The 27,966-nt window shown below is 42.6% G+C and overlaps 1 protein-coding gene across 1 annotated transcript; it reads right to left on the bottom strand.

Moving 5' to 3' along the window:
- Nucleotides 1-1,248: 1,248 nt before the first annotated feature.
- gpr61 (G protein-coupled receptor 61) lies at nucleotides 1,249-11,473 on the bottom strand. The gene is made up of 2 exons (XM_033042187.1): nucleotides 11,157-11,473; nucleotides 1,249-3,163 (listed from the first exon to the last, which is right to left on the bottom strand). The coding sequence occupies exon 2, from the start codon at nucleotides 2,810-2,812 to the stop codon at nucleotides 1,454-1,456; it is 1,359 nt and encodes a 452-aa protein (XP_032898078.1). The 5' UTR covers nucleotides 2,813-3,163; nucleotides 11,157-11,473; the 3' UTR covers nucleotides 1,249-1,453.
- Between the last annotated feature and the right edge of the window lie 16,493 nt (nucleotides 11,474-27,966).

Here is a 27,966-nt window from a genome sequence, read left to right as displayed (position 1 = left end):
CACTTTCATACAAGGCTCTTATTAAATATCGGCAGCAATAAGAAAACAACACCATAACGTTGTATCACCATGGTCTATTATTTCAGAATAAGTAACAACATCATCTTATTCTGGATTTCTTCAAACATGATTAAACCTTAATTTCTAAACCTCGGGCTGAGCAAGCATGAACTTGAAGCAGACAATTGGAGTCCAATTTCTGAGACCCACAATGTGGTGTAGGTCTTGCTCTGACTGTTTCATTTTCAGTTCTCGGAGATCTGTGGATTTCTTCAGTTCTTCTGCTGCAAATAGGAGACTCCAAAAAAAAGTTTGAAATCATTTAACCATTTGTTCTTTGTTTTATCTTTGACCATTTACAAATCCTCTTGCAGCACATCAAACAGCAGACCTCTGCCTTTTTACCCAGACTTTTCAATTTAACTAGTTTCCAAAGGAGATTGATACAAAGGAGAGGTGTTGCACTCTGAAAGGTGTGGATATTCCTTTTAAGTTTGCTGCAAATTGTAATATGTGAAGAGTGAATGCAAAAAGAGCATTCATTACAGTTTTTCGTATTTCACCCATTACAATCTTGAACACATACAAAACGCTGCCTGTCCTGCTACTCACCCACGTGCTTACTGACCAACAATATCCCCCAATCTAACAATGCCTCTATTTTAACATTCTTAATCTTTCACTCAAATTGTACCATGCCCTGCCTGTTCTTTGTCCTTTAACCTTCTGCAACCCTTTGCAATTCCCCAACGTGAGGTTTCTATGCATCCTGGACATTAACACAAGTCACTATGCCATCATCTGCTCTGAGATTTGCAATTCCCCTCTTTAACGTCCCTTTCTCGCCTCCTTAAAGATGCTCCTTAGAACCGACCTTTTTTGGCCAAGCTTTTGTCACCTATTTCAATATCTGTGTGTGGCTTGATGTTAATGTGGCTTGTTTGTTTGAAAAACTGCAAAGTGCTCAGGGGTGTTTAATTACAATAAAGGCTTTGTAACAATGCAAGTTGTACTAACTCTGCAAGTCTGAAATTGCCCCTTCTCTTCATAGAGCACATTATCAGCAGCCAACTTAATGCAGAATCAACCTGAAATTCTGCAGAGAATGAGGAAAGCTACTGATGTCTGGAGAAGGGTCCTCACCCGAAACGTCGCCTGTCCATGCTCTCCAGGGTTGCTGCCTCACCCGCTGAGTTACTCCTGCACTTTCTTGTATCAACATATTTTTACAATGAGTCTGAGGCATATTATAGAAAACCTATTCAAATGTGATAGTTTTTTTATCCCTGTTGGCAAGAATTAGAAATTGAAATGAAATTTGAAATCTCAATCAAATAAGACAAAGAATATCAAAACAAAGACAGTAAAATACATGGCTTCCCATTGGTTCGGATTATTTCTGGAAACAATCATGAGAGGTTGAACAATTTCACTTTAAATGATTTGGTTAACTTTACTCGCATATATTAGCATCGTGTTTCGGTGACCTGCTCATTCTAATACAACTATTGGACATCGTAAAGTCAGTGGCTATGTGCTGTTCAAGGAATTCTGATGTTTCTTCCGCAATCTGACCAGGTATCCTGAAACCCAGGACTGACTGGTCTAACTTTGGACTGGAAGCATCGTAGCTGGACCTAGTTTCTGTGTTGCAACCTGTCCTCTGCAGAAATTGCATGAAATTCTCCTCAATAGACCCTTCTCGGCTGGGTATCCGGAGATCCTCTTCCATTGTCTGTTTAAAGAAACAGGTGAGGCGTTTGCTTAGTTCCCCTCGGATCTGTCGATTGAGGCATCCGTAAAAGAAGGGATTAATACTAAAGGAGGTATATCCGACCCAAGTAACAATTGTCTCCCAGAGGTTCGGCCTGATTGAATTTGGGGTCATAGCAGAATGCAAGTGGAAAGCAAAAAATGGCAGCCAGCAAAACACAAACTGGCCCCCAACCAAGATGAGGATGCCAGCTGCCTTTCCCCCTCCAAATGTCCTTTGTGGAGATCCTCTTGGTGCTCCAGAGCTGGTGACCATGGTGGACCTACTGCTGAGTGACTCTGACCTCTGCCGTGGTGTATCCATCCATGTGGGCAATGGTCTGTGTTGCATTGCTGCCACCCTGGCCACCTTGAACATGTTGCAGTAGACTATCAGAATAATTAAGACCGGGAACAAAAAATAAAACAGGCCAAAGAAAGATATGAAGACCTTTCTGTACATCTCTCCATCCCATTGCAAGGAACACTGATTGTTCACGCGGCCTTGGGAATTCCAGCCCAAAATTGAAATTATTGACATTAAGATGGCTTTGATCCACACGCATATAATGACAGACATCACCAGCTTTAGTGTCATTCTTACTTCATATCTCATCGGATGTACTATATAGTAGTATCGTTCGACATTAATGGCCAGGATAGATAATATAGATGCACTAATGAATAACATGCTTAGGAATAGATATATCTGACACAAGGTGTCACTGAACTCTATGTCATCAAACAGAGCAGAGCTGGATACCATCCCTAAGGGCATTAGGATTAAGACAGCTGTCAGGTCCACTAAACATAGATGGAAAACAAAGACAAATTTTTTGAATAATGGAGTCTTGATAATTACAAGCATCACGGCAACATTTCCAACGATCCCAACTAAGTCAACAAGTAGCATCAAGAAGAGACCAATAGATTGTGAAACAAGATCCCTGTCTGTAGACGCCAGACTATTATTGTAGAACATCGACGTAGGAGAAATTCTTTGCTGTCGTTCTGGAGTGGAAGTATTCCATTCCCATTCCACAGAAACTGGAGCAGCCATGGATAGGTAAAGTGATGGAAGGATGGAAATCCTAAAGCCGTTCTTCCTAGTCCATCATCCATTCTCCTTGGGGATAGTAGTGTGTGCTTAGTGGTTGGCAGATTCTGTTTCTTTCTAACCATGGAAGCCTTGGCTAGCCATCAACCTCAACCCATTAGGAAACTGGCATATTTCTGATCAGCTAGTTTCGAAGTGGCTTAATTACCTCCAAATTATGATGTGGGTTAGTTTTTATTATCCATTAGTCATGACTTGAAAAGACGTAATATGGCCTCTCCGATCCAACCCATTAATCTTCTTGCTTATATTACCATGTAGACATTAGTTTCACACCATTTGCGTCCACGGAATCTGTATGGTTAAAAATGTAAAAGTAATTAAATTCACAGACAGATGTAGGTGCTGTATATCCTTCTAACTTAGAAATATATTGCAGATACTTCTTCACTGGATCAAAATGCTTGAACCACTATTAGCACGGTGAGGATCACCATCACAAGGATCGTGGCAGTTCAAGGAGGTAATTCATCATTTTCTTCTCAAGAAAGATTAGGGAAGGGTAATAAATGCTGACCTTGCTCTTACTAGTCTAAATTCCTACCAGTTTAGTTTAGAGATAGAGTGGAAACAGGCCCTTCGGCCCGCCGAGTCTGCGCCAACCAGCTATCCTCTCACAATAACACTATCCTACTAACACTAGGGACAATTTACACTTACTGTATACCAACCCAATCAATCTACAAACATGTACGTCTTTGCAGTGTGTGAGGAAACCGAAGATCTCAGAGAAAACCCATGGGAAGAACGTACAAACTACGTACAGACAGCACCCGTAGTCAGGATCGAACCTGGGGTCTCCGGTGCTGCAAGCGCTGTAGCAGCAACTCTACCGCTGCACCTTAACTGAACATAAACTTTTCAAAGGAAGGAAATGGTGCTCAAAAATAAAGAAAATAAAATGGAATCATTATTCATAACAATCTCCAAGTCTTTTCAAACCTGGTTGACATTTTCCATTGTGGAATGTAAGCCACTAAAATAGCTTTCCTAATAACAAAATTGCTAGAATTGTTAAAACCTTTCTGAAAGAATAGTTACAATGGCATTCTAGTTTTCCAGCTCAGTGTGTCTTTTATCAATACATCAAAGGGACTCATTTCTTTGAATTTAATTAGCATCAGTGTAACTTTGATCAAAAAAGAACTGGTTAGTACCTTTAGTGTAGATTCATGCTGATGCAAATATGAACATTATCCTCAACTCCCATCAGAAAATCTCACAGCAAATCTATTTATACTGGGTGCATGGAGGAGATTTCATTCAATTACAAAAAGGAGAAGTATTCTTCCTATTGCAGACAACCAGAGTGCACAGTACGCCAAATGTGGCTTTACCACCAACTTGTATAGGAGTAACACGATGTCCCTACTCTGGTATTCAATACCCAGACCAATGAAGGCAAGTGTCCTAAGTTCACTAATCTGAATACCTTTGTCACCGCTTTCATGCACCTCTAAATCTCTGTTCTACAATACTCTTTAGGACCCTTCTATTTACTGTGTAAATCCTGCCTTGGCACGCATTCCCCAAATGCAATATCTTGTTTTTTTTTTAAATTAAACTTCATCTGCCATTCCTCAGCCCATTAGCATAGTTGATCAATATCCCATTGTAATCTTAGATAATAGAAACCTAGAAAATAGGTGCAGGAGGAGGCCATTCGGCCCTTCGAGCCAACACTGCCATTCATTGTGATCATGGCTGATCGTCCCCAATCAATAACCCGTGCCTGTCTTCTCCCCATATCCCTTGATTCCACTAGCCCCTAGATCTCTATCTAACTCTCTCTTAAATCCATCCAGTGATTTGGCCTCCACTGCCCTCTGTGGTGGGGAATTCCACAAATTCACAACTCTCTGGGTGAAAACGTTTTTTTCTCACCTCAGTCTTAAATGACCTCCCCTTTATTCTAAGACTGTGGCTCCTGGTTCTGGAAGACTGTGGGCCCTGGTTCTGGAAGACTGTTGGCCCTGGTTCACAGTGAATAATCTTCACTTTCCACTATACCACCAATTTTAGTGGCATTGGCACACTTTATTAACCACACACCAATATTCTCATCCAAATAATTAATAGAAATAACAAAAACAGCGGACCAAGCACCGATCCTTATAGCACCACAATGTACCAGGCATCTGGTTTGAAATGCAAACCTCTACAATTACCCTCTTTCTGCTTCATTCAATCCAGCTTTGCATCCAATTGGCTAGCTCACCCTGGATGCCAAGTGATCTTACCTTGCAGATCAGCCTACCATGCGCAACCTTAACAAAGTCCATGTAGCCAACTATTCACTGCACTCCACTTGATCATCTCTTCAAAAAAATTAAATTAAATTCGTGAGACGTGATTTCCCACACTCAAAGCCATGTTGACTATTCTTAGTCAGTTATTGCCTTTCCAAATGCATGAAGATCATTTCTCTCAGAATCCCCTCCAATAACTTCCCCACCACTGGTGTTAGGCTCTGTTATTCCCCAACTTTTCCTGGCAGCCTTTCCTAAATAAAGGCACAAGTGGTACCTCACTTGTGGCTGTCAATGACACAAATATCTCTGCAAGGACCTTGAGATGTCAACCCTCACTTCATAATGTCCCAGGCCAAATGGTATCAGGCCCCTGCAATTTATCCACTTTTATGCATTTTCCAGCACCTTCACTTGTATGATGCTATAATGCGAGTTCTCTTCAGGCCATCAATATTCCACACGTAGATGACATTGTTGATCTTTAAGGGGCCCAACTCTCTCTCTAGTTACTCTTACTTTGACCCTAAATATATTTGTAGAATTTCTTTCGATTTTCCTTTACCTTTCCTGCCAAAGCTATTTCATGTCCTGTTTTTTGCCGTCCTGATTTCACTCTTAAATTTACTCCTGTACCACGTAAACACCTCAAGGAATTCACCTGATCTCAGCTGACATACGCCTCCAACTTTTTCTTGACCAGAGTTTCAAGGTGTCTTGTCATCCAGGATTCCCTACTCTTGCAAGCTGTGTCCTTCATTTCAACAGCAACATGTTGGGCCTGAGCCCTTGCAACCATTTAAAAATTCTAAATTGGCCTTGTCCCAATTTAGGACTTTAACTTATAGACAACTCTTACCCATTTCAGTATTATTTTAAAACTTTTAAAACTAATTATGGAAAAGAATGTTGCTATAGATTATTCTGAAGTGTGGGGATGTATTGCAGTTTTAACTCTGATCAGAGGTAAATGCCAGCAACTGAGCCAATCTATCACATTTCATTTTCACAGGAATGCTGTGCAGTTCACAATAAAACAGATGACGCAAGTAAACAAAAGGTCTGAAGACACTGACAGAAATATGCAACTGGGTTGTTTCTCAGCAAAGTGCAAAGCAAACATCATGAAAGGACCGACACAACATATACATGCGTGCACACACAAAACCGCATATATGCATACTAGCACACAACTCTAATTTGGTTTTAGTTATCCTCCGAATAGGGTTGCCATTTTGTTAGGGAAAGGTAAGGAGATTGACTGATTGCTATAACAGCTCGTACAACTGTGAACTGTTATTATTGAAATGTCATCAGTGTTGAGAAACAAAATCTGCTATCAATGATGAATGTGTCAAATGCAAGATTATCGCAGCAGTTTCAGCCACTTCCAGTGAGTTTGGTGCCAGGTTACAGACGGACCAAATCACACAATAAAACTCTTTGCAAAAATCTCTTTGAGTGTTCATCTAACTTACATTTTTATCAGGCAGCCTCACTGTCTTGAGACTGGCTGATGAAAGGGGGGGCGATATCGCAGGAGAGAAATGTATGAATATCTTGTGCTGTGTTCTACGCTTTTAACTCCTATCTTTTCTCTTCTCGCCGTAGAGTTTGAGCCCTGTCCAGCGATACTTTGCCAGAAAACAGAACTCTATCATAAATAAGAATTTGCATCATCAGGATTTAGCAGCATTACCCCATGCCAATCCATGCTATTCAGACATGACTTGTGCATCATTGGTGTTACCTGTTGGCTGTCAGTACAGTATCTATTTACTACTAGATAAACACAAAAAGCTGGAGTAACTCAGCGGGGGCAGGCAGCATCTCTGGAGAGAAGGAATGGGTGACGTTACGGGTCGAGACCCTTCTTCAGACTGTCCATTTACTACCATCTGTTTGAGTTCCACCCATGAAAAGTTATCTAATCTACATCAGGATCAATATGCCACGTTCTGGATGCTTCAAGTTCTTCTCCAACATGAGCGGCAGTAGTTCTACTGTTGGGCCTGTAAATTACCAGTTTGGAGCAATGTGCTGATTAAATGGTCCAAAGCCTGAAGATAATCCTCGTTTTTAGTGACAATTAGAACTCTGCAGGTCAATTTTCTCATTGTGAAATGATTAGGATATTTTTTACTTTAGAGATACTCCATGAAAACAAGCCCTTCGGCTCACTGAATCCTCGTTGACCAGCAATCATCCCTACACTATTTCTATCTTACGCACCAGGGACAATTTACAGAAGCCTAGTAACCTATCAATCCGCACGTCTTTGGAATGTGGGAGGAAACCGGAGCACCCGGAGGAAACCCATGCAGTAACAGGGGGAACGTACTAACTCCATACAGACAGCACCCACAGTCAGGATTGAACCTGGGTCTCTGGTGATGTGAGGCAGCAACTCTACCGCTGCACCACTGTGCCGTGCAAATTTTAAATGATCATTTCTTAAGACTCCTTCAAGACCAGGCTATCTTTGAAAACAGCAGTGTTCTCAATTGGTGATATTATTGCAGTTCAAGCTGAACTAGTGACATATGAGCAATAAACAAACTGCTGGAGGAACTCTGTGGGTCAGGGTTCCGACTTGAGGCATCTATCTGCTCATTTCCGTCCACAGATTCTGCCTGATCCACTGAGCTCTCCTCTAGCAGTTTGATTTTTGCTCAGGATTCCAGCATGTGCAGTCACATGTGTCCTCATAGTGACCTCTATGCCCTGGCCAACTTGCAGACTTAACTTTAGAAACCCACCCTCCCTCTCCATCTCATTTGATTACATCTCTATAAAACAGGGATGGATTTAAGTAATGGATGATAGGCACATAGGAGGAAAGGAATAAAGGATAATCATATATTGAGATGAAGATGGATGCCAGGAGTCCTGGCAATAGCAGAAATATTGATAACAACCAGTTAACCTGAATGATCTGTTTGTATTCTGCATTTGTCTATATATTAATCCCATCTGCTGTCTTTCCTCTTTTCCATTGTCAATTGCATGACCAGCTTCCTTTCAGATTACTTTACAGCTGCTACCTTCACAACCACATTCCTCATCATCCTATTTTTTGATCGACCTTCCGTTGCCGTGAAAAGCCTGCACTCATTCTATCATTCAAAGAGAGAAAAACTTATTCACTTGCCTTTCATAAAGCTTTGATGTGCTCCACACACACAAAAAAAGAATTATTTTTGAAATGTTATCCCTGCTGTAAAGCAGGAAATGTTGAAACCAACTTCAACAACCAGCAAACTATTAATGATAAGTTAATTTATTTAAGCAATGCTTGTTAATGGATAATATTTGGACAGGACAGGACAACTGGGATCTCACTCCCTTGTTCTCTGAAATTGTGCAATACGATATTTGACCTCACCTGAAAGCCAATACTGCACTGTAGATTGCGATGATCATACTATACTAATAATTCATGGTTTTATTTCGTTAAATAGTTATTTAACCTCAATTGAAATAAGCCACCTCCAGTGGTACATCACCAGCACTTTAGTATTCACTATCCGAACAACATACTAGGCTCAAGTGGTTGAAGTGGATTTGAATTCTCTCACTGCTGAATGGTAGATACAATGCAGTCCTCTGATCACAATGGAAGAAATTTTGTTTAATGAGCCTCTGATCAGTGTCCCTCTGTTCATCAAAATCCCATATTCCGCAATCTGAGCAACATCCTCCACTGTGTCCCCACTATTTGGAATCAACATCCATTTGGATTTATATGGTTCTTTTAAAATAGTGATCCATCCTCAGGTGAATCATACAAAATATAGATTCATGGAGATTTGAAAACAGTTTTGATATGGCGAGATTTTAAGTTCCATCCAAACGTAGAGATGTAGAAATGGTTCCAGAGGGAATTTCAGAGTTTGAAATCATAGTGGTCAATGATTTGGCAAAGGAATGTGTGTGAGAAGGCTCAGTCAGAGCAAACCGATGATTCTTTGAGCAAGGGAGACACAAGTGACACCAGCCTAATTATCTTGCAAACGGTCTTTCAAATCCGCAACATCTTCAAATTCATGTGAAGCAGACAGGAAGCACAGACTTCCTGAATCAAACAACATCACAGTTTGACCATACTGTCCTAATACAATCTAATCCAGGCAGCATTCTGGTAAACCTACCCCCTTGTGTAAACCTTCCTGCAATGGGGCGACTAGAACTGCACACAAAACGTGAATTGTGACCCAACTAAAGTTGATCCCTCACGCAAGATATTTATTTGGAAATTCTTGACATCGGACAATTTGTGTGTAGAAATTGAAATGGGCATCGGATCCCCAGCAAACTGAGTTCTAGATTTCCATTTACTATCTCAACTCACCATGAAATTGGGCATTTGGCATAGAGTTGTAAAAACCAGAAGAATGGACTTGGTGAAGAATAGAGAGGACAACAGAGAGAAATGGTGTAGAAAATGGAGGCACAAAATATTTGGGTGTAGGACAAGCATTAACTTAGATACTTCTTTCTAATGACAAAGTATTTTTCTGACCAAAGGTGAACATCCAGCCCACTAATTCATAATAGTTCGAAAAAGGAATTTATTCTCAAAATGTGTGCGGACTTTCAAATTGAAGACTGCATTTTAGAGGATAGCAATTCCCCAGAGTAACAATCCCCTTCAAATGCAATTTGACATTGTACCATTTCTTGATAGATTTTCAGTCTGTCATTAGTCCTATGTCAATGATGTGGGCTGCACTAACTTGTTCCAACAATGCCGAGAGCTGTTTTCGGGCACATCAACTGACCCCAAATTGAATGAAGCACAACTCATAATTTAAAACAATATTATCTTATAAATAAAAACAGATTCCTGTCCCTGTTTGCTGCACGAAGAAAAATGATTTGGTTGCTGTGGTGATTTAGATCACCCCCATCTGCTTCTTGTTAAGAATGTTTTTTTTTATTTATTCATTCTCAGGGTGTGGGCGTTACTGACAAGGCCAGCATTTATTGCCCATTCCTAGCTTTCATGAGTGATGGAGATATTAATGTTTAAAATTTATCTGTAAACTGTGAACTTTGTGAAATAATCTGCCTTTTCTAAAACCTTTCTTCCACTCAGAATATCTTCAAATCAAATCCTTTTGCTTACACTTTTTGTCACAGGTATTAATTACATCTTGCAAAGCTTTCTTTCAAATTGTACTCAATTTACACTTATCTGAAGTGCTTTGGAATTTATTTTTTTTAGCTTAGGTGGTAGAGTGATAGAGCTAGACAGGGCTCTTAAAGATAGCGGATTCAGGGGATATGGGGAGAAGGCAGGAACGAGGTACTGATTGGAGATGATCAGCCATGATCACATTGAATGGCAGTGCTGGCTCGAAGGGCTGAATGGCCTACTCCTGCACCTATTGAAAAAAAAAGATACGCAGAATGAAAAAATCCAAGGTGCCAGGCAAATGATCAGTGTTTGTGCTACATGTTCAAGACATGCTCATCATGAGCCTGGGGTCCAGCCTAAAAGAACAGAGTGAGCAACTCCCAACTCAGACATGTGTGGGCCTTGACATCTGGGGGTTGGAGGTTGGGGTGTGAGAACTTTGAGCAATAACCTAAAGCATGGAAGGCATGGCTCAATCATTAACAATAAAAGACAGCAGACACTCAACATCCCAGGCCAAAGATGCTCGCTCCTACAGTTTTTGACATTAAGAGTCCTTACCTATTGGAAGACAGAAACTGAAGTCTTAAGGAGCATGCACTCTCTCTCTCTCTCCCTCGTACGTGTACACACACACAAATATATTTCAACCATTATACAATACAGTCAGAAGGCCAAAACAAAAAAATTTATAAACGGATTAACATTTCTCCACACATGCACTAAACTTCAACACAGGGTTCGATGAGATGAAAACAGGGGAGGGTGATGGTGGACTGAAGTTTATTTATAATACAGGTCATATATATATATATATTATATATTATATAAATATATAATATATATAATTAGCATCTATTAATAATGCACGCATATACTCCACATGAGTATACTCTACCTTTTAATCCACTTGCAGTCTGATCCAGCAATTTCTCGTAGATCTACTTCTCGGTTATTGTAAATAACCAACTATTTTAGCATGCAACCGGCGCATCAACACGAGGCATTTATCTTTTGCAGTCGATGGTACATCTGGATTTCATTGGGTTGAATGGAACAGTGGTGGTTCTATCCTCGGAGTAATGCAATCAGCATTTTTGTAATATTTCGTCTCGCTCCACCTCTCCTTCTTTGGCGTTGCAGTTAATGCAATGGTGTGAAGAGAAGGTGGCGGAAGGCACAGGTTGAATGTAGAGGCATTGGGCTGAGGCGAGTAGCTGGCGTTGCGAGGATGCGGGCGCTGACCGTGGTGCTGAAGCTGCCTCTCTGTCCCGGCGCCGAGTCCATGTGCACACGCTGCGGATTCGGCGACGGCTTGAGCAGTCAGTCCATAGACGCCGCACTCGGTGCGTCGCTGGGTCCTAGCGCCTGCCGAACGTCAACCTTCAATCCAAGACCAATTAACTAAATCCAAGCAACGCAACATAGTCTCGACCCATTCCTTCTACCCAGAGATGTTGCCTGTCCCGCTGAGTAGTAACTATCTTCGGTGTAAACTAAATATATTGTAGGAAAGAACTGCAGATTCTGGTTTAAATCGAAGGTAGACACAAAATGTTGGAGTAACTCAGCGGGACAGGCAGCATCTCTGACAATAGACAATAGGTGCAGGAGTAGGCCATTCGGCCCTTCAAACCAGTACTGCCATTCAATGTGATCATGACTGATCATCCACAATCAGTACCCCGTTCCTGCCTTCTCCCCATATCCCCTGACTCCGCTATCTTCAAGAGCCCTATCTAGCTCTCTCTTGAAAGTATCCAGAGAACCGGCCTCCACCGCCCTCCATCGCCTTCTGAGGCTGAGAATTCCACAGACTCACAACTCCCAAATCTCTCTGTTCTACAACACTCCCCAGAGCTCAACCATTCACTGCTCGTTAGACTTCCCAAAATGTAACACTTCACATTTCTCTGTATTAAATTCCATCAACCATTCCTCAGCCCACCTGCCAACTGATCAAGATCCTCGGCCCAGTTTTGACTTCACTGGGTGCCGGGGACTCAGTCCTGGTCTTGAAGGAGGAGGTGCAGCGATCTCAGGCTTGTCCCTGCAGTTCACCTTTGCCTCGAACGAGGAGGTGCTGGCAGTCTCAGGCTTACCCTGGTTGCTCAGCCTTGGAGAAGGGGCTGCTGGTCTCAGGTTTAGCCTCGTGGCTAAGTCTTTGCCTCCATGTGCGGGCACATTCCTTCATTGTCTGTGGGGAGCTGAGGGGGCACTGACATTCTCACACTTCCTCCAGCCTCAAAGAAGGTGTTGGCTGTCAAGGGCTGTCCCAGCAGCTCAGTCTTGACCTCGTAGAAGAGGCAATGGTGTTTATGGGTTGGTTCCGGCGGCTCTGACATCCTCCAAGCCTGCAAAAGGAGAACACAGCTGGTAGAGAAGTGCCCTACTTTCCCACCCTTGCTCCTCTTCTTTCTCCCCTCTTTCCACTCACCCGCACCCTTTTCCCCCTTTGGGTGGAATTGCCTTAGCTGCTAAGTTTTTTTTTTTTAGTTTAGTTTAGTTCAGAGATACAGTGCGGAAACAGGCCATTCGGCCCACCAAGTCCATGTTGACCAGTGATAGAAACATAGAAATTAGGTGCAGGAGTAGGCCATTCAGTCCTTTGAGCCTGCACCGCCATTCAATATGATCATGGCTGATCATATTGATCATGGTTGATCCCCGCACACTAACACTAGTCTATACACACGAGACAATTTACAATAACATACCTTGTTAATTAACCTACAAACGTGTACGTCTTTGGAGTGTGGGAGGAAACTAGAGATCCTGGAAAAAACCCAAGCTGGTCATGGAGAGAGTGCACAAACTCCGTACAGACAGCACCGGCAGTCAGGATCGAACATGGGTCTAAGGCAGCAATTCTAACGCTGCACTACCGTGCCACCACGGTTAAGGAGGAGGGCGACGAGATTCAGGTGGATTAATCCAATCATAGCCAACTGGACATGGCTGTGGCCTCGACTCAGTCAGGAGCTGTGTCCAGGGTGCCAATTGACTTCTTCTGGCCTGTCTACCAGTGATGGCGATCAGAGCAACAACCAAGGGAAGAGGTGCTATCACAGCATGTGGATAAGCAGGGGATGAAGGGATATGGATAATGTGCACACAGATAATAGTTGGTCTTAGCATCATGTTTGGCACAGATATTGTGGGCCATTAATCACTCCACTGATTAATGTTCTATGTTTTATGTTGAAAGCAAAAAAAACAATGGTTGCAAGGACAGCAGCAGAGTCAGTGGTGGCATCATTGCAATGTCATGTTCTGCCCAATGCTTATATATTCATCCCATGCCCAGCCACATATTTTGCTTGCAAATATAAATGAAGCAATTATTAATGAGTGCATCCATTGCCCATCGCTGGATCTTGGCATCAAGATGATCTGATCACCATGCCCTTTGTTATGTTATTCTCAGGGAATATAGAACATAGAGCAAGTACAGCAAAAAACAGGCCCTTTGGCCCACAATGTCCATGCCGAACATGATGCCAATTTAAACTAATCTCCTCTGTCTGCATGTAATCCATATCCCTCCATATCCATGTGCCTATCTAAAAGACTGTTAAATGGCACTATTGTATCTGCCTCCATTGCTACCTCTGGCTGCGATCTTCCAAGCTCTCACCACTCGGTTAGAAAAACTTGCCCCACATATCTTCTTTAAAATGTGTCCCTCTCACCTTAAATCTATGCCCTCTCTTTGCTATTTCCACCCTGGATAAAAGGTAATAACTGTCTATCTTGCCTATGACATAATTGTATATACTTTTTATCAGTTCTTCCCTCAACCTCTGTCCTTCCAAAGACAATTCAAATTTGTCTAAACTCTCCTTATATCTAATATATAACTCCTTATAATTAATATCCTCTGATCCAGGCAGCATTCGGGTTAATCTCTTCTCAACCAAAGCTTCCTCATTCTTCTTGAAGAGGAGTGACAACAGCATGCAATACTCCAAACAGGGCCTACCTTGACCAAAATACAAGTACTATTAAGCTGCAGCATGACTACCGAGCTCTTGTACTCAATGTTGGTGAAGGCAACCAATGACATGTTGATACAGAATCAGATGTATGTCAACCCATCTGGGAGCAGAAACAAGACTCCACAGGGATACTTTGCCAATTGAACTGTGTTAGGTTTTGAAATTCTTCCCATTAGGCTGCATTCCCTACAATCCAATTCTCTAAGGGAAAGCCATTTCTGACTACGTTTTTTATATTAACAATATTTTAAATGCCTTTCATTAAATCATAGAGCCATATAACATAGGAGACCATTCAGTTCATCACTTTATTGGCTCTTCAAAATAAATCTATTGCATCCCTGTGCTTGTTCGCATCTCATAAAATAAGTTGTTTTGCTCGGAAATTACTATATTTATTCAATTCACAGTTTATCCACTTGCTATTCCAACATTCGACCACAATGAACACCACGCTGACTACGTTATTTTTCGTATCAGACTTTTGGCTCTGTTGTCAATTGCCTGCAACATATTGGTTGGACACTTGGTTCGGAAAAAGAGAGAGATCTACAATAATTATAGGCAGCATGGAGTAAATGAGATGCTTGAGGAGTATAAAGAATGTAAAAAGAATCTTAAGAAAGAAATTAGAAAAGCTAAAAGAAGATATGAGGTTGCTTTGGCAAGTAAGGTGAAAGTAAATCCAAAGGGTTTCTACAGATATATTAATAGCAAAAGGATAACGAGAGATAAAATTGGTCCATTAGAGAGTCAGAGTGGACAGCTATCTGCAGAGCCAAAAGAGATGGGGGAGATATTGAACAATTTCTTTTCTTCGGTATTCACCAAGGAGAAGGATATTGAATTATGTGAGGTAAGGGAAACAAGTAGAGTAGCTATGGAAACTATGAGATTCAAAGAAGAGGAAGTACTGACACTTTTGAGAAATATAAAAGTGGATAAGTCTCCAGGTCCGGACAGGATATTCCCTAGGACATTGAGGGAAGTTAGTGTAGAAATAGCAGGGGCTATGACAGAAATATTTCAAATGTCATTAGAAACGGGAATAGTACCGGAGGATTGGCGTACTGCGCATGTTGTTCCATTGTTTAAAAAGGGGTCTAAGAGTAAACCTAGCAATTATAGACCTGTTAGTTTGACGTCAGTGGTGGGCAAATTAATGGAAAGGATACTTAGAGATAATATATATAAGCATCTGGATAAACAGAGTCTGATTAGGAACAGTCAACATGGATTTGTGCCTGGAAGGTCATGTTTGACTAATCTTCTTGAATTTTTTGAAGAGGTTACTTGGGAAATTGATGAGGGTAAAGCAGTGGATGTTGTATATATGGACTTCAGTAAGGCCTTTGACAAGGTTCCTCATGGAAGGTTGGTTAAGAAGGTTAAATGGTTGGGTATTAATGGTGGAGTAGCAAAATGGATTCAACAGTGGCTGAATGGGAGATGCCAGAGAGTAATGGTGGATGGTTGTTTGTCAGGTTGGAGGCCAGTGACTAGTGGGGTGCCACATGGATCTGTGTTGGGTCCACTGTTGTTTGTCATGTACATCAATGATCTGGATGATGGTGTGGTAAATTGGATTAGTAAGTATGCAGATGATACTAAGATAGGTGGGGTTGTGGATAATGAAGTAGATTTTCAAAGTCTATAGAGAGATTTATGCCAGTTGGAAGAGTGGGCTGAAAGATGGCAGATGGAGTTTAATGCTGATAAGTGTGAGGTGCTACATCTTGGCAGGACAAATCAAAATAGGACGTACATGGTAAATGGTAGGGAATTGAAGAATGCAGGTGAACAGAGGGATCTGGGAATAACTGTGCACAGTTCCCTGAAAGTGGAATCTCATGTAGATAGGGTGGTAAAGAAAGCTTTTGGTGTGCTAGCCTTTATAAATCAGAGCATTGAGTATAGAAGTTGGGATGTAATGTTAAAATTGTACAAGGCATTGGTGAGGAAAATTCTGGAGTATGGTGTACAATTTTGGTCGCCTAATTATAGGAAGGATGTCAACAAAATAGAGAGAGTACAGAGGAGATTTACTAGAATGTTGCCTGGGTTTCAGCAACTAAGTTACAGAGAAAGGTTGAACAAGTTAGGGCTTTATTCTTTGGAGCGCAGAAGGTTAAGGGGGGACTTGATAGAGGTCTTTAAAATGATTGGAGGGATAGACAGAGTTGACGTGGATAAGCTTTTCCCACTGAGAGTAGGGAAGATTCAAACAAGGGGACATGACTTGAGAATTAAGGGACAGAAGTTTAGGGGTAACATGAAGGGGAACTTCTTTACTCAGAGAGTGGTGGCTGTGTGGAATGAGCTTCCAGTGAAGGTGGTGGAGGCAGGTTCGTTTTTATCATTTAAAAATAAATTGGATAGTTATATGGACGGGAAAGGAATGGAGGGTTATGGTCTGAGTGCAGGTATATGGGACTAGGGAAGAATACGTGTTCAGCACGGACTAGAAGGGTCGAGATGGCCTGTTTCCGTGCTGTAATTGTTATATGGTTATATGGTTATATGGTTATATGGTTATTGTTTCTGGAAAGAGTGAATAACTTATTGATTGTCAAAACTATTCTTGATTTTGATTGCCTAGAGTAACATAGAAACATTCGGCCCTTCGAGCCAGCACCGCCATTCATTGTGATCATGGCTGAACGTCCCCAATCAATAACTCGTGCCTGCCTTCTTCCCATATCCCTTGACTCCACTAGCCCCTAGAGCTCTATCTAACTCTCTCTTAAATCCATCCAGTGACTTGGCCTCCACTGCCCTCTGTGGCAGGGAATTCCATAAATTCACAACTCTCTGGGTGAAAATATTTTTCTCACCTCAGTCTTAAATGACCTCCCCTTTATTCTAAGACTGTGGCCCCTGGTTCTGAACTCGCCCAACATTGGGAACATTTTTCCTGCATCTAGCTTGGCCAATCCTTTTATAATTGTATATGTTTCTATAAGATCCCCCTCATCCTTCTAAACTCCAGTAAATAGTCCCACAACCTTTTCTGCTCTGAGTGGTCATCGGCTTCATTTCCTTGGGACATCAGTTTACAGCATCCAGCCGTATAATGTCAGAGTCAGGCACAACCACATCTACCTCTGCCCAAGATCCATGTGAAGGATTGTTGATGTAGACCTATTGTTTCATCCTTCTCTTGTCCCACTGAACTTATCTCTTTCTAACTTGACTTTATTCACACTACTCTGGTCCAGTCTCTTCCAAGATACATTAATGACACTTCCAAGAGTGATGCCGTCGGAAGCACCAGCTTCTGGTAGGGCCACCCATGGCGGTAAGGTCGAGGATAAGGGCCCAGACTAAGAACGATCCAACCTACAATGACCTCAACGGCAGACAAGGCGGACAAAGTTATCTTGAACTCAACGGCTGTGAAGGCGGATGAAGGCCGCAACAGATCCATCAGCTCCTATCGTCTTGGTTCCCTTGCCATTGGAATTAGTTGATTGATTTGTGAAGGATCGTGTGCTTCTTGGAGTGCAACATCAAGTACACGTTAAACAAACACACGCACAGGCGTCTTCGTTCTGTGAGCTGCAAAGCCAGGATTGGACTCAGAAGCCATCTGAGAGTCCATAAAAACAACAGAACGTAGACCATCATCTTCGACCTCGAGGGATAGCCACGACGACTGGAATGACACTTCAGTACCTCCCTCCTATATCATGGCTTAATCTCCACCCTATTTGGACAGAGCCCCAAGAGTGCATCTCATCTACTTCCCAAGTCCTTGCTTTTGCTTCTCTCCTCCTGGTCAGAGAAAGATTAGTCCCCCCACAGTCCCCCCCCCTTCTACCTCATCAGCCTCCAAATACAGCAGTAGAATTCCTTAGCAATTACCCCCAGCCTCTACAAGATCCTGCCACCAGACTTATCTTGGTTTCCCCTCCACGTTTAGTATTTTAAGGGAACATTGCCCTTTGTGCCCCCCTGATCCATTCTGTTGGCCCCACCAACAATTCCTATCCTTATGGCACCTTCCCATACAACCACATGCGATGATGCATGTCCTTTCAGCTCTTGATTCCCATTGAAGTTAGATAGGAACAGATACTCAGTACATACATCTGAGCTTAGTGGGAAGTGCTCGGAGTACTGAATGGACATTTAGTTTGAGTCCAACAACTATGCAGAAACTTCAAAGTCCCTAAAATGTCCCTTAGCAGATTTGTTTATTCTGCTTGTTTATTCCTACTAGCATGTGTTTTATATTTGAATAACTTAAAAGGCATTCATTGTTATGTGTCTAACATCTCCCCCAGCAATCATCAGTGTGGCCATCTCCCACAATCACTGTGTATCCGGAAACCTGCCTGGCTTTTGATTCCTCCACATATTACTCATTGAACTAAATGCCACCATCATTACATCAACCATTCACTGCCATTATATTACCTTCATAACCCTGCCATCATCTGACTTTCATTATCATAGACCATATATTAGTGCAGCACAAGAACAGACCCTTCAGACCACAATGTCTGTGCTGAACATGATGCAAGACTTCACCTACATCCTCCGACTCCAAGCATAGATACCCTCCATTATCTTTGAGCAGTCCTACCTTCTCCCTGATCTCCCTATTATTTTTAACATACATATAATGAGCCCTGGAATTTTCCTTGATCTGACTCACCGATTACATTTCATGGCCCTTCTAATCACTAGTTTGATCAGCTGGCCTTTAAACAACTCTTTAAGCTGAAGAACTTTAAAGGTAAAGCAGTCTTTTGCCCTTCAGTTTGAAAAGAGCGTTTTCAGTTTGGAAAACAGAGCCATTAGCAATTTCAGCTGAAGACAGTTAAAGTGAGAGGACGGCCAATTTAAAGAACCATTGGACTAAGTGCAGCATCCAAATTGAGTAACAGGTAAATATGGCAAAATCTAGTGGCATTGCCTATTGGGAGAGAAGATGTGTGTTGGTGAAGTGCTGGGTGGACATCAAATGTGAATCTTTGGCACAAGAGTCTTTGGCGAGGAGGCTGAGGCTATCACAGAGGTGGATAAGATTCAGTCTGCTCGTTACATATATTTAGCTAAAGTGGTGATGACAGGTAAGATGTTGCAGTGCTCCTCCTGCAGGATGTGGGAAGTCAGGGAAACTGCTGATTTCCCTGATGACCAACCACATGTGTGTCCAGGTGCAGCTCCTTAAACACTGTTAGGGAACTGGAGCAGCAGCTGGATGGCCATAGGATCATTAGGGGAAATGAGAGCTTCTTGATCAGGACCAAAAATATGGTTGTCACACTGAGGATCCAGGAAGAGAGAAGGTGGGTGACCATGAAGCAAGGGAATGAAACATTGAGTGAAGGTGGGTGACCATGAAGCAAGGGAATGAAACATTGAGTGAAGGTGATCCCATATAACAATTACAGCACGGAAACAGGCCATCTCGGCCCTTCTAGTCTGTGCCGAACACTTACTCTCCCCTAGTCCCATTTACCTGCACTCAGACCATAACCCTTCATTCCTTTCCCGTCCATATACCTATCCAATTTATTTTTAAATGATAAAATCGAACCTGCCTCCATCACTTCTACTGGAAGCTCATTCTACACAGCTACCACTCCCTGAGTAAAGAAGTTCCCCCTCATGTCACCCCTAAACATTTGTCCCTTAATTCTCAAATCATGTCCTCTTGTTTGAATCTTCCCTACTCTCAATGGAAAAAGCTTATCCATGTCAACTCTGTCTATCCCTCTCATAATTTTAAAGACCTCTATCAAGTCCGCAATGGCTCTGTTCAAAACCGGTTCTCCCTCGTGGGTGCTGTTGGGGCAGATGACACATCAACATTGAGCGGCAGTGGCTGGCAAGGCCTGCTGAAGGTCCTGACGGGTATGAAGTAAGAAAAATCTCCTGGGCAGAATCCGATATAGCTGAGGACACTGTGGGGAAACTAGAGTGGAAATTGTGGGTTCTGGCTGAAATTTACGAGTTGTCATTAAATACAGGAGAGGTGCTGGAAGACTGAAGGGTGGTAAATGTTGTGCCTCTATTCAAGAAGGGCTGCAGGTAAAGGGCTAGGAACAACATCTGTAGTTGGAAAGTTACTGGAGAATATTCTGAGGGATAGGATATATATGTATTTAGATGGACAAGGGCTGATTAGGGATAATCAGCATAGGTTTGTATGTGGGAAGTCGTGTCTCACAAATCTGAATTTTTTGAAGATGTGACCAAAATGGTTGATGAGGGCATCGCTGTAAATGTATATATGGATTTCAGCAAAGCATTCAACAAGGTTCTGCATGGTAGGCTGCTGTAGAAATTTAGATCTCATGGCTATGAGGAGAGATAACTGAATGGATAGAAAATTGGCTTCTTGGAAAGAAGCAGAGAGTGATGGTGGAAGGTTGCTTCTTGGACTGGAGGCCTGTGGCTAGTGGTGCACCTCAGCATTCAGTGCTGGGCCCGTTACTATTTGTCATCTATATTAATGATTTGGACGACAATGTACATGGCAAGATTAGCAAGTTTGCAGAAGGTACAAAAGTGGGTGGTATTGCAGATGTGTTGGTTGATGGAATTTAATACAGAGCAATGTGAGGTGTTGCACTTTGGCAAGTCTAATAAGGGCAGGACCTGCACAGTGAATGGTAGTTATAGAACAGAGGGATCTAGGAGTACAGGTGCATAGTCCTTGAAGGTGGTGTCACAGGTAGTGGGGTGGTCAAAAATGACTTTGCATATTGTCTTTCATTAGTCAGAATAGTGAGTATAGAAGTTGGGAGGTCATGTTGCAGTTATTAAAATGTTGGCGAGGCAGCCCTTATAGTTCTGGGAGCCATGTTATAGGAAAGATGTTGTTAAGTTGGAAAGGGTAGAAAGATTTACAGGATGTTGCCAAGACTCGAGGGTCTGAGATATAGGGAGAGGTTGAGCAGGCTGCGACTCTATTTCCTGGAGCGCAGGAGGATGAGGGATGATCTTATAGAGGTGTATAAAATCATGAGAGAAATAGATCGGTCATCCAGAGGAGGTTTACAAGAATGGTCACAGGAGTGAGTGGGTTCACATATAATGAGCGTTTGACAACACTGTGCTTGTACTCGCTGGAGCTTAGAAGGATGGGGGGGGGGGGGGGGGGACCTCATTTGAAACTGACCGAATAGTGAAAGGCTTGGATAGGTGGTTGTGGAGAGGATGTTTACACTAGTGGGAGAGTCTAGGAATAGAGATCATAACCTCAGAATTAAAGGACCTTCCTTTAAGAAGGAGATGAGGAGGAATTTCTTTAGTCAGAGGGTGAAATCTGTGGAATTCTTTGCACAGAAGGCTGTGGAGGCCACGTGAATGAACATATTTAAGGCAGCGATAGATAGATTCTTGATTAGTACGGGTGTCAGGGGTTATGGGAAGGCAGGAGAATGGGGTTAGAAGGGAAAGATAGATCAGCCATGATTGAATGGAGTAGACTTGATGGGCCGAGTGGCCTAATTCTGTTCCTATCACATATCACTTTTCTATGGAACTGTAACACTAAAATGCTGAATACTATATCCTGCACTCTGGTATTTTTCTCCTTTCTCTACCTATTTCACGTGTATGGCTTGACTGTATTCATGGATAGTATTATCTGATTTAATTGGAGAGCACGCAGTCAGAAGCTTTCCACTGTATCTCGGTACACGTGACAATAATGAGAGAGGGGGAGGGGGGAGAGGGGAGGGAGGGAGCGCGCGCGCGCTGTGGACTTGCCCAATAACAACTGCTCCCAATCTACCCTCCCTACCTCATGCTGAATTACTTTGTAATCTGATTTTCTTCAATTAAATACGTTCCTCCGATATCCAGAGCTATCCCTATTCAAAAAAATCTTAAAACATATGGAGTTATTCACCCTCTGCAAATGCTCTTCCACTGTAATACTAGTCAGCTAGCCAGGCGTGTTTCCAATACAAGGTCCAGTATGATGCCTTCTCCAGTTGGACTGTCCACATACTGTTTAAACAACCTTCTTGGATACACCTAACAAATTCTGCCCCAAGTAATCATCTTGCCCTGAGAAATTCCCAGTCAATATTGGGGAAGTTAAAGTCACCCAACACAACTAACCTGTCATTCCTGCATCTCATCTTCTTTCTCCCACTGGCATTTGGGTGCCTATAATATAATCCCATTAGAGTAATTGCTCCTTTCTTATTTTTGAGCTCAACCCACAATGTCTTTGTAGCTGTCCGCTCCACTCCTCTACCGCTTTCACCCACCTCTCTATCATGCCCGAAACATCGAAACCCAGGCAAGTTGAGTCGCCAGTCATGTTCCTGTTGCAAGCAAATTTCTGTAATGGCCACAATATCATAATTCCAAGCACTGATCCAGGCTCTAAGTTCATCTGCTTTGTCCACAACACTCCTTGCATTGAAATAAACACACTTTAGCCCTTCATCATCCCCATATTCATGAACCACTCCCTGCCTCTCTTTTTGTGACTTACTTGTTATAACATCGACTTTCTTATCAGCCCTTCCATTTGCTGTCCTGCTGCTCTATTTCCCACCACACTGTCATTAGACAATAGGTGCAGGAGTAAACCATTCGGCCCTTCAAGCCAGCACCGCCATTCAATGTGATCATGGCTGTGAGCAATGTGAGCATTCTAGTTTATACTCTCCTAAGCAGCACCAGAAAACCTCTGTGCAAGGATGTTGGTGCCCCCCCCCCCCCCCCCCCCCCCCCAAGCTTAAGTGCAACCTGTCCCTCTTGTACAGGTCACCCCTGCCTCAGAAGAGATCCCAATGTCCCAAAAGATCTGAATCTCCATCCCTTGCTCCAACTCATCAGCCATGCATTCATCTGTCCTATCCTCCTATTGGTGTCTTTACTAGAACTTGGTATTGGTAGCAGTCCAGAGATTACCACCCTCAAGCCCCTGCATTTTAACCTTTTACCTAACTCACTATATTCACTCCACGGTACCTCATCCCTTTTCCTACTTGTATCATTTGTGTCAACATTCACAACGACTTCTGGCTGCTTGTTAATGTTCTACAGCTGCTCCGAGACATCCCAGTCCCTGCTCCAGGGAGGAAACAGACCATACTGGAGTCCCGTTTGCTGCCACAGAATCTGCCGTCTGTCCCCCTAACCAACAAGTCTCCAATCACTATTGCTCTGCCTCTTTTCACCTTACCCTGGCCTACCTGACCACTCTACCCGCTGTGCCAGGTCTGGTGCCACAGATCTGGCTGCTGATGCCGCTGCTGCCGCCTGAACGGTCATTCCCCTCGGCAGTATCTAAAAGGGTATCCCTGTGTTTCAGCGGAATGCCCACGGGAGATTCCTGAACTTCTGCTCCCTTCCCTGGTGGTCACCCATCTATTCCCTGCCTGCACCTTGGGTGTCTCTATAGCTCCTCTCTATGGCGTGATCACTCTCCTGGATGGTCCTGAGGTCATCTGGCTGCAACTCCAGTTCCCAAACGTGGTCTTTAAGGAGCTGCACCTGGATGCACCTTCTGCAGATATAGTCCTGTAGGGACACTGGGCATCTTCCTGAGCTCCCACATCTCACTGGCTGGGCACTCCACCGCACTTGCCTCCCTCTCTACCGTACCAAGTTCGAAATGGACATCAAAACAACCAAACGTGACAGGCTTAACTTTATCCTGCAGTCATCCCCATCAAAGCCTCTTGAGCCCAAGCCTCAATGTCATGAGTGTTGTACTGTCATATGTCCCGAAACTGAACAACAAAATCCTTACTAGCAGCAGCAGCATAACAGGTTTGTAAACACAGACATAGATAATATACTAAAACAAGAATATACTAAAACAATAAAAATTAAAAATTAAACAAGATAGTACAAAAACAAAAGAAAGGCCAATATCTCTATTGCAACCAAGGCAGTTTGAAGTTTGGTGTTTCGCTGGAGTTTGTAGTGTCCAATACCCTCATGGTTGTTTGGAAGAAGTTGGTTGAATTAAGAGCAGGGTTTGGGTTTGGTGGGAAGGCAGTTAGAGAGTGCGAATACTAGTGAGCAGATATCAGGATGCAGAGGCAGCATTGAGTCTATGGAAGGGTCCCGGCTTGAAACGCTTCCTGTACATGTTCTGCGGAGATGCTGCCTGACCCGCTGAGTTACTCCAGCACTTTTTGCCCTTTTGTACTTTTGGTGATGTCTTGGCCCTTGCACGTGTCCTACCATCACCTGGTCAACCACTCCATTTTCTGCCAGAGACTTCCCCATTTTCATTGTTCACCATCATCTGGTGAACCATTCCTCCTAAACTCCTCCAACAACTAACCTCCTCCATCAATTGCCCAACCAACCCCATTGTCCCAACATTTGACCAACTCTTCATTCACCATCTGTCCATTAATTGAAATGTGAATCACATCAAGTTTTATACTGCCATCATATAGTCTGTCTTCACCTTCTCCATCATGGTTTGGTTTGGCTCAGCCACCAAGCATGACATCCGGAGGCTGCAGCACATCGTTCGGTCAGCTGAGAAGATTGTTGGCTGCAACCTTCACCCCCCACTCCCCCCATCGACGAACTGTACACTGCAAGGACCAGGAAGCTAGTGGCAAGATCATCTCTGACCACTCTTACCCTGGCCACAAACTCTTTGAATCATTTCCCTCTGGAAGGCGACTCCGGACTGTCAAAGCTGCCACAGCCAGACATAAAAAATAGTTTTTTTCCAAGATCAGTAGCTCTACACAACAGCCAAAAGTCTGTAGCCTCCTTTTGCTCTGGTATTTTATTTCATTCTTCGCATGTTTAAATTATAATGTTTTATTTTACATTGTCTACTGTGTATTGTGTTGTTTCTTGTGAGCAAAGCACCAAGGCAAATTCCTTGTATGAAGACATATTTGGCGAATAAAATGTATTCAATTCAATTCAATTCCAAACTAGATCTTACATCTTTTCAGTGATAAAAATGTGCTGCTCGTTGTCGCTGGGTGAGATGGAAGGGCAATAGAGCCCAGTAGTTGGAGATGTGAGGTGGGGGTGACTAGGACTGGGACTAGGTGGTGGTATGGAAATGTGAGATTTGCAGTATGTTGGTGAGGATGGGATTGGGACAGATGACTGATGGTACATAGGGAGTGGAGGGAGTGGAGAGAAAATCAACTGTCATTTTAAGTGGGGAAATGATGAGAATGGGCAACATGCATTGGGGTCGGGGTGGAGTCGTGAGGGGAGATGGAGTTGGTGCTGTTAATTATGGCCTAAGCATGAGAAAGCTGTTTACTTAGCCAGCAGCACTCGCATTGTTCCAGGGCCATACATGGGGAAACCTCGGGGCAATGTGGTCCAAGCTCTGTGACAATGCTTCAAATGCTACAAAGTGAATGTTGGACATGGAGTTATGTAATTTGCCTAACTGCTGACATGGGGTGCAAATATGCCTGCGTCCAATGATACTTCCAGCGTGGTGTGAGATGATCCACAAGTGACCATTATCGTGTTTCACTCCAGAAGGAAATTAATTTTCAGTTGCATAACTCTGAAAAGCAATTCATTGATTTTCCAAGCAACTGTAGTTGACCGATGTGCCTTGGCGTTCATATTGAGTTTAGTTTAGTTTATTGTCACGTGTGCCGAGTTGCAGTGAAAAGCTTTTGTTGTGTGCTAAACAGTCAGAGGAAAGAAAATACATGATTACAATCGAGCCATTCACAGTGTACAGATACATGATAAAGGAAATAACGTGAATAATGTTTAGTGCAAGATAAAGCCAGTAAAGTCCGATTAAAGATGGCCCGAGGGTCTCCAGTGAGATAGATAGTAGCTCAGGACTGCTCTCTGGACATATAATGGACAGTGTTTCCCAAGCTATTACTTTGATGTGCACAAAGCATGGTAAGAGGCAAGGACAGAATGAGCTAAAACTAAGAATATTCAAAAGTGGGCATCAATTTAAGTATTTGCCATTCTGAAAATGAAGCAGCAAATGATTGTTACGGCAAAAAATATCTCTGGTGATTGCGAATTTCATGTTAAGCATTAAATGACTTGAATAGAGGGGGGTTAACTTTGTCAATCTAATGCACGTAACAGCAAGACCTCTTTGAGTATGACTGTTAGACTGGTACTGCCCATTTCATCTGTCAACTAATCTTCAAATGGATCATTGAGTAATTAGCCATATCTTCAGTAAATGAAACATAGAAACATAGAAAATAGGTGCAGGAGGAGGCCATTCGGCCCTTCGAGCCAGCACCGCCATTCATTGTGATCATGGCTGATCGTCCCCAATCAATAACCCGTGCCTGCCTTCTCCCCATATCCCTTGATTCCACTAGCCCCTAGAGCTCTATCTAACCCTCTCTTAAATCCATCCAGTGATTTGGCCTCCACTGCCCTCTGTGGGAGGGAATTCCACAAATATTGCAAAGGATGCATTAGACTAACTTTGTAAATTAATGGCTGCTATGTGTTTTTTGCACACATAATATTGTGTTGAATGAGTCGGTGGTACCTTTCCAAAGCCTGCCTTTTCAACAAGAAATATGAAGGGGCTTTGTTTCTTCTGGTAAATGTGATGAACTTTGATGGAAGGCTGTTATCATCATTTGAATGTCTGAAACCTTCATCTAATGTAATCAGTTGGGATTGAAAATGGAAGAACAGAACAAGACTCAAATCCATATACAGTAATGCATCTTCTGGGTTGCATTCAAATCAAATTCATCTTTGAAGAGCAACTACATTTTCAAAGTTGCAGTTAAATTTTGCACCACTGGATCTAACATAAATCATTGAAAAACAACTGACGGCCAAATCTTTATATTTAACTTATCTAAAATGCTTCTTGCAGGTTGACTTGTAAAGCACAAATGTATCCAATTTGAGAATTTTTTATAAGGCTGCAAATGCTTAAAATACAAAATAAAATTAAATGCGTGTAGGAAGGAGCTGCAAATGCAGGTTTACACTGAAGATAGACACAAAATACTAGAGTAACTCAGTGGGACAGGCAACATCTCTGGATAGAAGGAATGGGTGATGTTTCAGGTCAAGGCCCGAAATAAAATAAATGTTGAAAACACTTAGCAGGTCACACAATATCCATGAAAATAGAGTTAATGTTTTAAGGGCCTGTCCCACTTACGTGCCCTTGGCACGCAAATTACGCGACCTCATGGTCGCGTTGAGGCGCACGGGCATCGTAAATAACTGTTAAAGTGTAGGAGCAGTGACTGGATACTGACTGAAACAGCATGAAATCTTCACCATAAATGTCACACCATCTCCCCCCCCCCCCCCCCCCCCCCCAAAGTTATTTATTTCAGAGGACACAATGGATCAGCCGGCATGCAAGGTTAATCACACACAAGAGGTACGTATTTATGGAATAACAATAAACTTTGCTAACTGTGTTAATCTTCCTGGACCTCAGAGTTTGCAGTAAGCTTCTAATTTGATATGAATGTAATTTCATTCTTTCATGAATTCCCTGAAATCATACAGCAAACAATATCTGAACGTTATTTTCACTGAAAATAGGTTTCTATGTCATTAGGTGATCCCAAATGAGATGGCACTGACAGTGGGCAGTGTGCTGATCTTTATTGGTCTTGATTTACCAAGACGAGGCTGCATGCAGATTATTGCAACATTAGTGACATAGATTGAAACCTGCACCGCTATCCACGTTATCTTTGACACAATTAGGCAGAAATCACCAGCCTTTTTCCACCCACTTGAGGTCCTGGCTGTAGA

This window comes from Amblyraja radiata, chromosome 24 (assembly GCF_010909765.2).
Source record: "Amblyraja radiata isolate CabotCenter1 chromosome 24, sAmbRad1.1.pri, whole genome shotgun sequence".
NCBI lineage: Eukaryota > Metazoa > Chordata > Chondrichthyes > Rajiformes > Rajidae > Amblyraja > Amblyraja radiata.
This window is presented reverse-complemented; position numbering and strand designations above follow the sequence as displayed.

What these genes read in the sequence shown, in the direction of transcription:
- gpr61 (XM_033042187.1), bottom strand. Translation starts at nt 2,812, where the DNA reads ATGGCTGCTCCAGTTTCTGTGGAATGGGAATGGAATACTTCCACTCCA.